This window comes from Eschrichtius robustus, chromosome 5, assembly GCF_028021215.1.
Source record: "Eschrichtius robustus isolate mEscRob2 chromosome 5, mEscRob2.pri, whole genome shotgun sequence".
Classification (NCBI taxonomy): domain Eukaryota; kingdom Metazoa; phylum Chordata; class Mammalia; order Artiodactyla; family Eschrichtiidae; genus Eschrichtius; species Eschrichtius robustus.
Window position 1 is genome coordinate 144,812,426 of NC_090828.1, and position 16,324 is coordinate 144,828,749.

General features: G+C 47.9%; 1 protein-coding gene across 6 annotated transcripts in view; it reads right to left on the minus strand.

The window, feature by feature from the left end:
- RALB (RAS like proto-oncogene B) overlaps positions 1-16,324 on the minus strand; it is a 66,835-nt gene that overhangs the window by 18,050 nt on the left and 32,461 nt on the right. Inside the window, exon 2 of one of the 6 annotated variants that reach the window (XM_068545375.1) lies at positions 1,811-1,898. The exons of 4 other annotated variants lie outside the window; for them this stretch is intronic. In XM_068545375.1, the coding sequence (XP_068401476.1) occupies positions 1,811-1,898 (88 nt within the window). Of the gene's footprint in view, positions 1-1,810; positions 1,968-16,324 lie in introns of all 6 variants that reach the window. One more of the 6 variants, XM_068545379.1, reaches the window with a different exon arrangement.

Here is a 16,324-nt window from a genome sequence, read left to right on the forward strand (position 1 = left end):
CAAACAGCTCATACAACTCAATATCAAAAAAAAACAACCAACCCAGTCCAAAAATGGGCAGAAGACCTAACTAGACCTTTCTCCAAAGAAGACATACAGATGGCCAACAAACACATGAAAAAATGCTCAACATCACTAATTATTAGAGAAATGCAAATTAAAACTACAATGAGGTATCACCTCACACCAGCCAGAAACGGCCATCAAAAATTCTACAAACAATAAATGCTGCAGAGGGTGTGGAGAAAAGGGAACCCTCCTACACTGTTGGTGGGAATGTTAAGTGGTTGCAGCCACTATGGAGAACAGTATGGAGGTTCCTTAAAAAACTGAAAATAGAACTACCATATGCTCCGGCATAACCCAAGTGCCAATTTTTATTTTAAACGATTTTTATGGAAAATCTCTCTCACAGATGCCACAGCGTAAGGAAAAAGGGCATGGGCTCGGGCATGTCACGGGCCCAAGTCTGGCTCTGCCATTCGTGAAATGCGGGACCTGGACACTAGTTATTCGGTTTCTCTAAGCCAGTTTTCTTATTTGCAGACACAAGTAAACCACCACCCACCCTGCAGGATTTTTCTGAGTATTAAATGAGATAACACGTGAAAGATCGAAGCCCTGTGCCTAGCATATAACAGGAACTTAAAAAGGCTGGTTTCCTTCCTATCTCATTTTAAGAGAATTTTTTTTCTAATTAGACACGGTGGGCACCTATTTCTGACAAAGTAACTTGAAAATACCGCCAGTAGAAAAAAAATAAATACACACACACACACCACTGCATAACAGAAAACAACATCATTTTAAATCAGTGGTTCCCATCCTCGGTGGCACAAGGGGAGCCCTGGGGAGCTTTAAAAACCTCCCCAGAGATTCTGATGGAGTTTGGTCTAGGATGCCTGGGATCGGAGCCTGGGCATGAGAACATCTAAAAGCTTCCCAGGTGATGACAATAGACCTCCAAGGTTGAGAACTTCTATGAAATGCACAGCTGGGCTCAAAAAAAAATCCCAATGCTGGGGAGAAAAAAAATCAGAGCTGATATTTCTGTGGTCCTAAGGTGGTTGCTGCTCTGGGTAACTTAGGATTTAACACACACACAGGTCTGTCCCTCAGAGACAACAAGAGCCTCGAAGGAATGCACCTTCAGGTAAAGAATGGACGAGCAGGACTTCCCTGGCGGCGCAGTGGTTAAGAACCCGCCTGCCAACGCAGGGGACACAGGTTCGAGCCCTGGTCCGGGAGGATATCCCACATGCTGCGGAGCAATGAAGCCCGTGCGCCACAACTACTGAGCCTGAGCTCTAGAGGCCGTGAGCCACAACTACTGAAGCCCGTGTGCAACAACTACTGAGCCCACGAGCCACAACTACTGAGCCCGTGCTCCGCAACAAGAGAAGCCACCGCAATGAGAAGCCCACGCCCAGCAACGAAGAAGACCCAACGCAGCCAAAAATAAAATAAATAAATAAATTTATTAAAAAAAAAAAAAGAATGGACGAGCAAAACATCGGCCCACTGTTGAGGAGGAAGACATTCCCTCTGCCCTTCCAGGCTCTTCTTTCTGCTCTAAGAATTAAACTGACATGAAACAGATTAACAGGAGAAAATCCAGCAAAGTCCAGTGACATGTGGACCTGGGAGAGACCCAGACAACCTGAGTACCTTGTTCAAACGGCCGAAGCCCTCACCTTAGATCCCGTCCTTGCCTAACGGCAGAAGAGGATGTTGAAGATGGGGAGAGTCGGTTATGAGAGGTGACCAGGGAAGGCCGGGTAAACAAGGGGAAGGTTCTTGAAGTCCTTACCTTCTCCGCCCGTAGGAGCTGCTAGAGATTCGGTCGTCCTCGTGTTCCTGGTACAGCGAGGGGGACGCCCTTGCATGTGGAGATTCCCCTGGTAAATGTCCCTGTCTCTTACAAAAAGGTGACTCCTACTTGGTTTTCAGAGTTTCTTCTACGCCTGCTGTTTCCCGGAAAATAACCAGCTTAAAACTATTAACATGCCAAAGAGACCTATTCCGGGACGGTACCTGCCCCCCTACAGCACCAACAGGGGAGGACAGCACGGAAGCATGTCCGCCTGAGCCCTGGCCGCAGTAAAGTGTGCCCCGAAGCTGCGACCGCAGCACTCCCCCAAAGCCAGGAAGCGACACAGAAAGTAACCCCAGGCTGCTCAGGGTGCTAGACTACAACCTCTGCGGGGGGACGCAGTGAAGACGGCTCAGGATTCCTACAACCAAAGCCCACAAATAGGGACCCACAGCCCCGACCTATGAAACACCTAAGGAAACAACCACCAGGAGAGTTGGCGTCCGTAACGAGGACTTTTCAGACAGTCACTATAAAAAGTATTATTTGATCATTTTTAACAGAGGCAGAGGCAAAATGTGGGGAAACTGCATTATCAGGAGGCCAAGAGTTGAACAAGAATCACTCTGAAGGTCTACAATCCTTTTTTAAGTATTTAAAATGAAAAGTAATAACAATGCAGGGGAGGGAAAACAAACCCATCTTAGTTCATCGGCCGGGGCCCTGAAAATCAGACTGACGAGAGACAGATGGAGAGAAAAACAAACAGAGACTTCTGAACAGGTGCATCTCGCATCCACGCAGGAGAGCGCGGTGGGGGTGGCTCCACGGGGTGGTGGGACTCGGGCTCACAGAGCCTCTTAACCAAAGAACAACGGATGTTGCAGGGAAGTGACAAGACAAGGGAGGGGGCCTTGCACTTCTGGGAGGGGGAAACTGACGCAGGGTGCGGGCTGTGAGGAAGGGGCGTTACCTCGATTCCCCGGGGGCCTCCTCTGGGTGATTCAGGATCGCCCCGCCCTTCCTGGTGGAGACGGGAAGGTAGAACTTTTCTTTGTGTCTGTTACTTTTCAGTTGCCTTCGGCTCAAAATAATCCTTACGTCAAAGTGGCATCTTTTGGGGTGACATATTCTGACCCCCCTTTGGTGCTCAGTAGAAAATTTAGAAAATACACAAAACTATCTCAAAAAAAAAGAGAAAAATCCCGTCACCCAGAGATATTCGCTATTACAGCGTTACTTCCTGCCCATAATTTAATCTGTATATTCTTATATTTTAATCCATATATTCCTATATTTAAGACCTTTCTGAGGTCATATTTATGTAGTTTTGCATGTTATTTTTCACGTAGTATAGCTATCTGTCTTCTTAAGCAGTGAAGACTGATCATACTCATAGCTTTTCTGGATGATTCAAGGACCATCATCACTATGGAAACCAGTCGTGTGACCGGCTGCTCTGGGTGGGATCACATGTCTGCTGGCTCCCCTCAAGCTGGACCCTCCGTCCACTCTCCCTTTTCTAATGACATGCTTTTTAATAAGCGTTCTAAGCAATTAACTAGATAATTAAGCACATTTGAATTGTGACTAAAATAGGGTAAGTGGGATGAGGAGCCGGCCTCCCCCAAAGGCTCAGGAAGGTGAAGCTGCTTTGGGCCTAATTTCTGGTCCACAGCTGCTCACCATAGGGCCGAGGTCAGTGCCTGAGGCTGGAAACTCCAGACCATCAACCCATCACACGATTTCTCCGAAGCAGCCTTGCTTCCATGAATTATTATAGTTGTATGAAAATGGAGAAATCCTTTTCCAGATTAGGGGCAGGGGTGCTTTCAAACACATGTAGACATCTAACTCTGAGCTGTTATTTTCAAAACACAAAGTCAGTTTCTCTAGAAGAAACCACAATAAATGGATTGAAGACTGTTCAACAAATCCACAGATATTTGCCAAAGTATCTGTGCTCAAAGCTCAAAAACTGAAATAACCATGGTGGCTCTTTCCAGTATGTATAACCCGAGAACACTTGACACGATGAGGGGCAAGGCAGGAGAGTCAGCCTGGACCAATCCCGGAAACTGCAAACGCCAACCTCCAGACTCCTGTAACCGGAGATGATAAACCCCTATTTGTTTAAACCATTCTGAGTCTATTGTTACTTGTACTGAAAGCATTCCAGAAACAGTCTTTGCACTCCAGAGACTCAAAGTCCAGTGATTAGTTACAGAAGATTAGTCGACGATTATAGTATGGCTGACAAATTCTACGGCAGAAGTATCCAAGGGCTCTGGGGTCACAGAGGAGGGACATCTAGATCAGAGCAGGTCAGGGGATGTTCTTACAGGGAGAACTGAGATGTGAAGGAGGTGGCTACAGAGGAGGAGAAATACCAGGAAGAAAACAAGTCAGTGAGGCTCAGGAAGTCACGTCGATGATTTAATGTTTATAACAGATGTGCCTCGCCCATAAACATGTTCTTAAAAAATAACACAGCTATCCCTTCCCCAAACATTTTATTAGCAAAAGTTCCAAGTTTTCAGAAAAGTAGGAAGAGTTGCACAGTGAACCCATATTCGCAGCCCTGGATTCTACAATCAACATGTTACTCCATTTGCTTTATCGCAAACCCAGTCATCGGGCCTCCCCTGACCCACCCATCAATCCATCTTACTTTTTGATGTGTTTCCACGGAAACTGTAGACATCAGTACATGCCATCCCTAACTTCAGCAGACGTCCACTGTTTACAAAGCAATTATACTTCTCCCAGAACCACCTCCGAGGGGCTTGCAAACCTCTTAATCTCTTCCACGAACTCTTTGGGTTCATTGCCAGTACACAAAAGCCACAACACAGACCTTCCAACAAGGGGAATCGGGGCCCATGACGCCAAGTTCTGGCAGGCTCACACCTTACAGTCGGAAGTTTTTTACCGGGGACTTGGGAAACACACCAACAGACACCCTTTAATACATCTCTACCTACCGACCGGAAAGCTCTACAGTGGGCTTCGTTTTTGTCCAAAAAAAACATTTAAACACTACTCTGTGCTAAGCTGTGCATCTCTGCCCTTAGAAAACGCAATCTCCTAAGGAAAGAGGTATAAACAAAGCATGGAAATAGAACTGCCCACATGCAGTGATAAAGATGCTACAAGGTCTGATGGAAAGCATGATGAACTCTGGGAAAAGAAGATCCAGAAAGGCTTCGACATGGAGTCCAAGTTCACTCAGCAGAGGGGCTGAGAGAGCGAAGCTTCCCACGCATAACGGAAGGCGTGCAAAGCAACAGAGGCATGAAGCGTGCTGGCGGGTCTGGTGTCACGTGACATGGAAGTGCAGGGACGGGGTGGGGAAGTGACAGAGCATTACATCTCAAAAGACAGATTGTTCACCTAAAAATGAGCCTAAAGTGCTGTCTGAAGAAATCTATCCTAGAGAAAGCAGGGAGCCACTGCAGGTGGGTCCCCCAGCCCGACCTAACTGTAAGGCACAGGGAAGAACGAACACGTTCCCTCCCGTACACAAAACCAAGACAGCTTCATTTAGGTAGCTTGGCAAGGAGACAAAAGAGCTGGGAAATGGTTTTCCTACGTAATTTCTATAGGACACACTAATATTAGAGGGGGCTCTCTACCACTTAGCACTGATTCAAATACAAGCACACACATTCCCCTGAGAAGTAACATTCTGAACGCAAATCACGGTATGTATACATAAACCACACAAGTGTGTGTGGCTTCTACTGCCCCCCAATCCCATGGGCTAATACAGTCATTAGTCTCTTGTTAAACTTAAGCTGGGAGAGAACAAATCAGTAGGTAGAGTCAACCTTGTCTGTATCAGAGGGTTGTCATGAAAATCAAACGAGAATTTGAAAATGTAGAAGAAAAGTACTCTTCAGTCCTCATAAAATTCATCTGTCCTGGGTAACGTGGTACACAAAAGCACACGGGAAACAATCAAACACTGTACACGTGCAAAGAATTGCATTTAGCACTTTTTCTCCAGATAATATGACTTGAAGGTGGTAACCTGGATATTACTAATAGGCCATAATAATAATATTTAAGTCTCTCAGAATATTATTCAAGTTTCTAGTCCTTTAAATAATCAAAATGGAAGACAATCCTAAATCTGGGACAATCTAAGCACCAAAATAATTAAGGACAGTAATGAAAACAAACCACTGAAAAACAAGGTATTCATGAATCCATACCTATAGTAAATAGTAAACAAACAAAGGGAGACAGGAGGGCTCCTGCTTAGAGCAGAACACCAAAGGCTGACTGATAAACGTACAGGGAGGGAAAGCGGAAAAAACCCCAACATTTTGCAACTATCAGAGTAAAGACTGGTTCAGGCAAGAATCATTAGTAAGATGCTAAAGCTAAAGGGGAGATTTAGATGAGGAACAGGATACTTTTCATGGTCTTAAAGTGTCTCCATAGATTATTTATGAATCAGACTCTGCATTTTAACAAGCAGCACTATTCTAAGTGTCAAGACAAATCCCAACTGTTCATACCACTTCCTGTTACGATCCAAATCAGGAACAATCCGATCTAAATTAGGTCATGAAGGACCCTGCCCCCAAAAAAACAGCACTCTCAAATATGAAGGAACACAGCAAACAGACTGCAGCGGCTGTAAATGCTGAATAATGACAAAGAAAAGCGCAGTGACACTGTCTACTCAGGGGACATCATTTCCCTAAACACTGAAAGTCGACATGCAGCCTTCCTATTTCCTAGCACCTAACACCAAATTATACATCGTTGTGACAAAATGACTATATATATGAGTGTGCATGTGTGTGAGAATAGGAACTGACAGCACTGAACCCCTACATCCCTATCCTTTTAATGACAAAACACAAACTTGTGGTTATTAGTAAACAGTCTCACACGCACTCCCTGGACAGATAGGTAGGTAGTGTCTTATTCCTATGTGTGCCTCCAGGGCCTGCAGTGAATCAGAGACCTAGAAATGCCCAGAGAACGTGTAAAGAATGAATGAACGATGAGGAAAGAGTTTTAAGAAATAAAAATGAGGACACATTTTAAATAATTTTCCATAACATGTACTATGGCACATTTCTCATCCACGTTCCATTAAGGAAATGTCTCCTGACTGTTCTATTGTGAACACTGATTCTAGAAGGTAAGCAATTAAAGTGGCAGCCCTCCCCAGAGGTTCTTTTTGTAGTTTAGCAATAAATGCTGTTAGCTACAAAAATAAGAATTTTTAAATGCACACCTGTGCAAGCACAGGCACACACACATGCTCAGAAGCCAAGTTGAAGAGACGGGTCAAAGATGGACAATTTAAGATCAATAAAGATAATAACTGCAATGGATCGAAACACATCTAATTTGTTCACAATGAAACTAAAAAAGCACCTATTCGTCACCTTTGGAGGACTAGTGAAACAACTCATTATTTTAAAAATTGGTAAATTAAATCTTTGAGAGGCCATTTTCCAACCTCATGTACAATGCCCCCAGTATTCTCCAAAAAAAAAAAAAAAAATTGGTAAATTAAGGGAAAGAATTAAAAAGGTATCTTGCTTCTCCTATATAAACTGTACTAACTGGTGACCAAATAATAGATGAAGCAAAGTTTCCCTTTACAAAATATTCTAACTAATCAAGGAATGATGGAATTGGGGCTATCACCATTTTGCAACTCCTCATGAGTTAAGAAATCTAGTATCAATGGCTGCTAACATTACAAAAAGAGACAACCTGACACCTTGAAAAAGACACATAATTATCAATGATGTAGTCTTGACAAAAAGCTTCTAAATCTAACTACTGACTTACCAGAGGTGCAGGAGACAGAGGAATATGCTGAACATACCACACGGACACACCATCAGCAACACAGAGACTGTAGGAAGCTCTATGGAATAAGCCACCCAGTTTCTTCAACAAATAAAGTGCAAGAGAAAAGAAAGATGGAGAGGGAACCTGTAAATTATGACACCTAAGAGCCATATCAACTGACTGAAATACATGCCTTATATGGATCCCAGTTTGAACAAACACACACACACAAGAAAACTGGGGAATTCTGAACACTGGCTGAATTTGATAATATTAAGGAATTATTCTTTAAAAAAATTTCAAGTGACTACATTTAACCTCATTACAAAAGAAGCTAAATGATATATGGGATTTGTTTCAAAGTTATCAAGGGGGAAGAGAGGAAGTAGGGATGTAGATGAAATCAGATTACCCATAAACTGATCATAAACTGTTGAAGCTGACTGGTAGATACAAGGTAGTTGATTATATTAGTCTCTGTACTTTTATATATATTTGAAATTTTCCACATTAAAAAGTTTTTTAAAATAATGAGGACAAAGATATAGGTGCCTGGGTCCCACTCCCCTAGAGATTCCAATTTAGGCACATGGAAACCTAGGTGCTCAGGCTGTCCAGGTGATTCCAATTCACACCTAGATTGAAAACCATCCCATTAAATTTTGAGTTCTTTGAGAACAGAGTCTGTATTTTGTTTACCACAATTTCACCCATTACCTATCACAGAAAACATATTTAAATATTAATTGAATGAATTAACTAAGATGGGAGCCATTTTCTCACCTTAATTCTTTTTTTTTTTTTTAACATCTTTATTGGAGTATAATTGCTTTATAATGGTGTGTTCGTTTCTGCTTTATAACAAAGTGAATCAGTTATCACCTTAATTCCATAGCAATTAGAATACTCATCTGGCTGGAACCATGAATCTAACTTCAGCTGGAATTCTTATTTTCTAATGACTATTAGCTGACAGTCTCACAGATAACACTGTTCTATCACCTTTGTTTTTGCAAGGGCCATAGTTCATTGCTATCTTAAGAAAATTGATTCACTTTTCACAAACTGATTCAAAATTATTTTCCTGAGTTTCTAGTATCTCGATGGAGATGAGAAGTATCACTGCTTAACTCTCTGATGTCATCCCTAGAGACGATCTCTTTATTTTTCATTCAGCCCATCAAGTGAATGCTTTTCCTCTTCATATTCACCTCCTAACTAGAGAGTCTTAGTCATCATAGACTCTTCTATTTAACTTCTGTTCGGCAAATTCAAGTACTACAGCCATCTCCATATATTCACACTGAAGTTTTAAAGTCTTCAGAAATAGGGGAGCCCCGAGTAAACGAGAAAGAAAATTTTTTAAAGGTTGTTTCTCTTGGGAAAGCATAGACTTTTACCATGTGTGTGTACAGCACAGGGAGCTATAGGTTATCTCATAATAACCTATAATGGAAAAGAATCTGAAAAAGAATATATAGATATAGATCTCAATCACTTTGCTCTACACCTGAAACTAACATGACATTGTAAATCAACTCTACTTCAATTAGAAAAAAAACCCTCTGGGTGTGAGGCTGCTTACCTGACACTTCTGTCCCTTCCCACTGAGGGCACCAGGTGACAGCACACCTGGCTTCGAAAGTACACAAACAACTCAAGTCCAGGGACTGAGACCCAGGCAGGGCCGGGGGGGAAATACACGACACAGAAGCACTTCCTCCTGAATGAATAAAGCGTGAACTCTACATACAGCCGAAGGAGCTTCCAGGGAAGCCCACTGCTCTGCCCCTTGTATGTCTAGGACTCTTGTCCACAGTGACAGAAGCCCCAAGTGAAAGTAGCTTAAGCAGAAAAGTCACCGATCGGCTCACACAGCCGATGTCCAGGGACCAGGACGATGCCGCCAGGACCAGAACTTGCTCTCCCGTCGTGGGTCTCCCCTCTCCAACCTCGTGGCCCGCTACTCTGCCCCAACCATCGCCCCCCTCCCAACCTCAGGCCTCTCGCAGTCAACGCTCAGACTCGATTCCTTGTCCTGTGGGCTTCCACATTCACATCACGTCCTCAGGGAGGCCTCCTGGACCACCCGGCCTCAGGCAGCCCTCGCATCCCCCACCTCTGCCCTTTGCGCCTCTCACTGCCCTGACCCCAGCCTGCAGTTCTTTTCTTATTTCCTACTTACTTGCTTTTTGCTATTCATTCCACAATAACTGAAGCTCCCTGAGGGCAGGCCCCAGAGCTGCCTTTCCTTCTTGTATCCTGCCACTGTAGGGATATTTCCCTTTTATCATCACATAAATCATGCTGCAACCTAAATAACATGGATTTTACCCACACTGTGGTGTGAAATCTAGCGCATGGCGTAAACTTGACACTTGGGGATTCATTCATATCTTATTTCAGGTACTTATGGTCAAAAGCCTAAAAACTGTTAAGCCACTACTTCCTTATTTCAAAAGCAAAGTTTGACAAGCGGATAACATTAGTTTATATTTTTTAAGGTTTGAGAATTTGTCACTAAAGAATTTTAATCTCTTAAGGTTGTTATTTCAATACTCTTTAAGAGTCTCATCATTTCACCCACTGCTTTAAATGAGCACTTATGGTCATCTGATTGCTATCTGGTTGGCAGCGACCTTTCTGACTGGCCGTCTCGTACCCGATCTGCCTCTCGGAAGGGAGCCCAGGCCCCTGCAGGGGACAGCTGAACCTGGACGGCCAGGTGACGGGAAGGGCAGGACAGCTGCTCTGAGCACCTGAGCTCCAGGGGCTGCTGGTCACCCAGCCAGGGGTCTCCACAGCCACAGACTCACGGGGGCCGCGGCTGAGCCCTCCCGCAAATCTTTCTAGCAAACAAAGATACTCGGTATGGAGTTCTCTAGCTGGTAAATTTGCACGTTCTTACTGCTTTTCACGAAACGGGGACTCCAGGAGTGCCGGTCCTAGCAGGAAACAACTGCAGTCATCAGAGCGCTCAGTTTCTCTCTGTAGTCTCAGCCTTTCCCACGTGTACTGACTCAGAGAAGGAAACTCCAGGGCGCCCTCCCTGTGTGCAGCTGCTACTGCCCCCAGCACCGGGAATAGAACATTTTTATCTTCCCATGCAGGTATGACTCAGTTTCCATGTCTATGAAAATAAGGAAGTTGAATTAAATGATCTAAGTTCCTTTCCAAGGTTTTGCTGTTTTTTTTTTCTTCTGAAATTAGATCTGCAAAACAACTTAGTGCTCCCGTGTGCCTAAGGAAATTTGTTTTAGGTGTTTCTGTTCCCTAAAGCATATCTCTTTATCCGTTCTCCCACCAAAGGGGGGGGGGGGGAAACCCAACCTTAAACGCAAACAAACTCAATTAACTAACACAAAGCCAGAAAGCTCTGAGTTACTCCTCATAAGCACCTGCCTCTGGTCTGTACCTCTGGGCACATGTTCCTTCCTCCTGATGGAGTGGCCGCCTGAATATCTCCTCCCCCACCTTCCTGGACAGCCCGCCGCCCAGCTTAGCTGACCCTCCCAGTCTACGCAGGCTCCCAGGCCTGTCAACACCACCCACGGCTGCACTGCATGAGGTCTGTCCCGCAGAGACACCGAGAGCTGCCCATTCATCCTGTGTGCCGTGTGCCTGGCACTTAGGAGATGCTCAGTCCGTGGTGGATAAGAAAAGCAAGTTCTCCGTCTGGTTCTCCGTCTGGGTTGGGAGGCCTCAAAAGGACAAGTGGTAACTGGTAAACTCTGAGAAGTGTATTCCCTTGAAGGATGACTCTGCTGAACTACAAGCTAAGCAATAAGAAATGGTGGAGGGTAATTGGCAAGCTCTGGTTGTTTAAGAACGTGTGATTATTTCTGAAATAAAGACCTCTCCCACCAGGCCCTCACCCCGCCGGGAATCTGGGGATCTCCCTGGCCTTGGAGAGGGCCACCAATTTAGACCTGAGCTCCTTCCACCTGCACAGGCCGCCGTGGAGACAGGGAGCTGCTTCACTTCCCGACGGCTGAAGGGCAAGTCTGGAACTAGCGCGTACACGGCCCCGTCCCGAATGACTAACCCAAAAAAGATCCTGTTTAGAGACGCGCTACCACCACTTCTGCATTATCTGCTAGCACATCACATGCACGCAGACAGAGCTATGTGACCTGGAAGGTCACTTAACTGGTCGGTGGCAGGGCTGGGAGTGGCCACCCAGCCGTCCTGCCTCAGCATCCCCACCCTGAGCTGGACACTGTGCTGCTCCAATAGTGGGCTGGGCTGGGCTGGGAGAGACCTTCAAACGTGGTGCGAAGTCCTGGAATTCGTGGATCAGAGAGCTCATCAAGAGACAGAAATGCAGAGGCAACTCGAGCACAAGCTCTATCAATAAAACACAGACCTGAGAGGAAACGTACAACAAAGAGCAGTTGTCATACACCCCAAAGAACGGAGAGCAGGGACCTGAATAGATATCTGTACACCCGTGTTCAGAGCAGCATTATTCACAATAGCTAAAACGTGGAAGCAACCCAAGTGTCCATCGATGGATGAATGGAAAACAAAATGTGGCCCATCATACAGTAGAGTATTACTGAGCCTTAAAAAGGAATGAAATTCTGACATATGCTACAACATGGATGAAGCTTGAAGACATTAGGCTGAGTGGAATAAGCTCCCACAAAAGACAAACCCCTTGTGATTCCACTTATCCGAGGGCCCTGGCACAGTCAGAGTCATAGAGATGAGAAGCAGACCAGCGGGGGCCGGGGGCCGGGGGCCAGGGCCAGGAGGATGGGCTTAGTGTCCAATGGGCCCCGAGTTCCAGATGGGATGATGCAAGTGCTTAGGAGTCTGGACAGTGGTGATGACCGCACAACAACGTGCATGTACTTAACGCCACTGAACTGTACACGCAAAAAAGGTCAAAATGGTAAATTTTATGTCATGTATATTTCACCACAACTTTTTAAAAAGTAGCTATATACCAACTGCAGTGTGGATCAGGAGAAAAAGCCGCTCAACTTGAAGTCTGGAGCCTGCCATTAGGGAGCTAACGACCTTGGTTAAGTTGCCTTTCTCAGCCTCCGTGTGATGCATAAAATACACAGGAGATCTGTATCCTCCGAGTCATTATCAAGAAACGAGAAAACCCCTATCGCGATACCTGGCTCTGAGTAAGCGCTTCGCCTTTGGAGTATCACTCTGATATTCTAGCAAGTCTTGAGAAGGAAACTGGCCGAGGAGCCGAAGCTAAGCCACGGCAGGGCACTGCCATCAGAGTCGTGTCCTCCAACGGGCCAGCCCCGGCCTCCACTCCGCTAGCTCACCGGCTCCCGTGCCGGCCCGCCGTCACTCTCCGCCTCTGGACACGAGAGCCCTGGCCTCCAGTACCTTCCCCCGCGGGCCCACGCCCCTCCTTCCCCGGCAGAGACCCCGCAGCCTCTCCCTCCCGCTCACCACCCTTCCCGCTGCCGGAGCGGGAAAGCAAGCCACGCAACCAGCCTCAGGAAACGTCACAGGCCGGGCGTTTAGGGTCACAAAGCGGAACGGGCATGCACTCCCCGCTTCCTAGAAATCTCCCTGGGAGGCTCCCCAGGCCCTCCCCACGCTCGCTCTGCCCCAGTGCCTTACCTCATCTTCCCCAAACAGAGGCCACCGGGCACGCCGCCCCATTGCTCTGCCTCCCAATCCCCAGCCGCCCACATCCACGCCCACCTCCTCCCGGGCTCCTGCAGGCCAGCCCTCCACGCAGGCTCCGGACTCCGTGCTGCCCCCTCGCCCCAGAGCGGCCCTCTGCCGTCACCCTCGTTTCCCTGCATCGCGAGTCAGCCTTCGCCTCCCTACGGGATCCTCCCCCACAGCATAGAGACGGTTCTGTTTAACCTTCGTCCTCAACATGTACGCCCCTCTGGCCAGTGACACAATTTCTCTGTGGGCCTGGCTACCTGTGCCAGTGCCTCTCGGGCAGATTCCCTGGGAATCTTGTTCAGACGCGCATTCTGACTCGGCAGGTCTGGGGTGGAGCCCAGGATTCAGTTCTGCCAGCGCAGCCCAGACACTGCTCCCACCACAGAGCCCCTCTGAGCAGCAGGGCCTTGTGCTTCTTCCCTCCGTCCGAATCCGCTCTGACCCTGCACCCTCCCCCAGCACAAGTTCAGCGAGACCGTCCCGTCAAGGTCACCGATAAACTCCATGCTGCAGACTCCAGCTAAAGTTCTCTTTCTCCTCTCCGGTCCTCTCAAACACGAGGGTGCAGCCGCTGAGAGAGAAGTGTGCCCAGCAAGGGGAAGGCGCCTAGAGGGCCAAGCAAAGAGCCCTCTGCATCTCCCTGCAGACACGGCCCCCCGGGCCCTGCTGCTCCCCTGGCAGGGGGTCCCGTCAGGTCCTTCTCCTCTACCTGGCTTCCCGTGTCAGTCCTCCTCAGAGCTCAGCCTTCCCCCTCACCTCCCCACTCTCCCCTGCGGGGATCTCATCCGTCTCAGCAGCTTTATCTGTAGCCCCCAAACTCTCAGGACGCAGCCCAGGGCGCTCTCCTGACCTCCTGGCTCCTTCACCTCCTCTGCCTTGGGCCACCTCTCCCCGCTCGGGTGTCTCACAAGAATCTCCAGCTTAACGTTCCCAGAAGAGAACTCTAGATTCTTCCCCCCTTAAAAGCTGCTCCTTCTCCATGATTCCCATAGCCAGCCATACTCATCACTACCACCAGAAACCCAGGAGTCACCTGTGACCCCTCTTGCCCCTCCGCCGCCTCAATTCACGACCAGTTCTACTGATTCCACCTCCAAGTCCCACTCCAAAGCCATCTGCTTCCAGAGCCCAGAGCCAGCCACCAACCACTGACCAGCCACAACCTGCTAACTGGCCTCTCATCGCCACTTCAGCCTGTCCACAGCCTCTTCTCCACACAGCCCCTGCTGCAAACAAAAGCCCCTACAAGTGGACGTGTGTTCACCATGAATGAAACCCAAACCCTCCACCCACCGTCGCCCCAAGACCCTGCACCGGCCTTCCCCCAGCCAGTGTGCCTTCCTTCAGCTCCCAGCACAGGCCAAGTACTGTCCTGCCCAGGACCCCTTCCACGCGCTCTACCCTTTCCTCATCTGGCTTTTAGGAAGACTCGAAGCAAGAGGAAGCACGGTACGCTCAGGCAACTGAAGAAAGATCCACGTGGCTGCCTGGAGCAGAAAGAAAGAGGCGGAGCCTGGCATGAGATGGAGGTAGAGAGGAAAGTAAGGGCCAGTAGGCCCAGTAGTTTAAGGATTTTAGACTTTCTGCTGAGTGCACGGAAAAGCCTTCCAAGTGTTACAAGCAAATGGGTGACAAAATTAGACTTGCAAGTTGAAAAGATCATGGTAGCTACAGCGTGGAAAAGCAGAGCGGCCCAGAGCAGACGGGGCAGATGCAGCAGGCCTGGCCTAAGGGAATGACAGTGGACACGGGGATGGTGGACAGGCTTTACACCAGTTAGGAGGTTATGATACTGTGAGTTATGAGAAATATATATGCGGTCATTCAGATGACCTAATTATAGTTCTCATACGTCTTTGGTCTTTGTCCACAGCTTCTGGCCCACGGCTCCCAGAACCCTTGGAACCTCCTGAATGATAAGAGCAAGGGGAGCACCTTTTGTTATGTTTGGTCACTTGCCCTCAGTTCCAGAAAACGATTCAGAGCCATAAAGGTGACGTGAGCGTCTTGTTCACAACAAGCCCCTTCCCACCACAACTGGGTTAAGCCGATGAGGGGACTCGGGGGAAGCACCTGAGGACGCCGGGGGAACCAGCCTTGAAAAGAGGGCTGGAACTTTCAGCCCCACCCCCTGATTTCTGGGGAGGAGGGAGGGGCTAGAGGTTGAATCAGTCACCAATGGCCAGTGATTGAATCAGCCACGCTTGTGTGACGGCGCCTCCGTAAGAACCGAAAAGAAGGCGCTGAGGAGAGTTTCCAGGTGGGAGAACCAGAGCGCGCGGTGGCACGTGCCACCGTGGGGGGCCCCAAACTCCACAAGGACACGTGCGCCTGTGTTTGGGACCTCACCCTGTGCACCCCTTCACCTGGCTGTTGATTCACATCCTTTGTAACAAGCTGGTCATCCAGTGAGTAAATGGGCTTCCTGAGTTCCGTGAGCCACTCCCGCAAATTAGCTGAACCCAAGCAGGGGGTGGTGAGAACCTCTGGTTTATAGCCAGTTGGTCAGGAGTGCAGGCGACGACCTGGCACCTGAAACCCAATCAGGGTGTCACGGGGACCTCCGATCTGTAGCCGCTTGGTCGGAAGCACAGGTGACGACCTGGACCCGCGACTGGTGTCTGAAGCGGCGCCAGTCCTGCGGGACTGAGCCCTTGAGCTGTGGAGTCTGGCGCTACCCCTGGGTAGAGAGTGTCACGGTCGGGTTGAAATGAAGGACGCCCCGCTGGTGGCAGAGGGTTTCTCAGTGGTGTGCCCTCATCCCACCCCACCTTGGAGTCGGGTGTAGAACCCCTTTAGAAGTTAAAAAAAAGGCAGACTTTACAGAACGAACATATGCAATTTGAGATTTAAAAAAGGCCTAATATGCAAGGGTGAGGAGAGGTACCACGCTGGCTGAAATCCAGTCCTAACGATGGGATCAGCTACTCCACAATGGCTGACTGGCCACCCATCTTTTCCTGTTTTGACTGGCAGGAGGAAGGAGGGGACAACGGGAGAGGATAAATGGCAGGATAAAGGAAAGTAAGA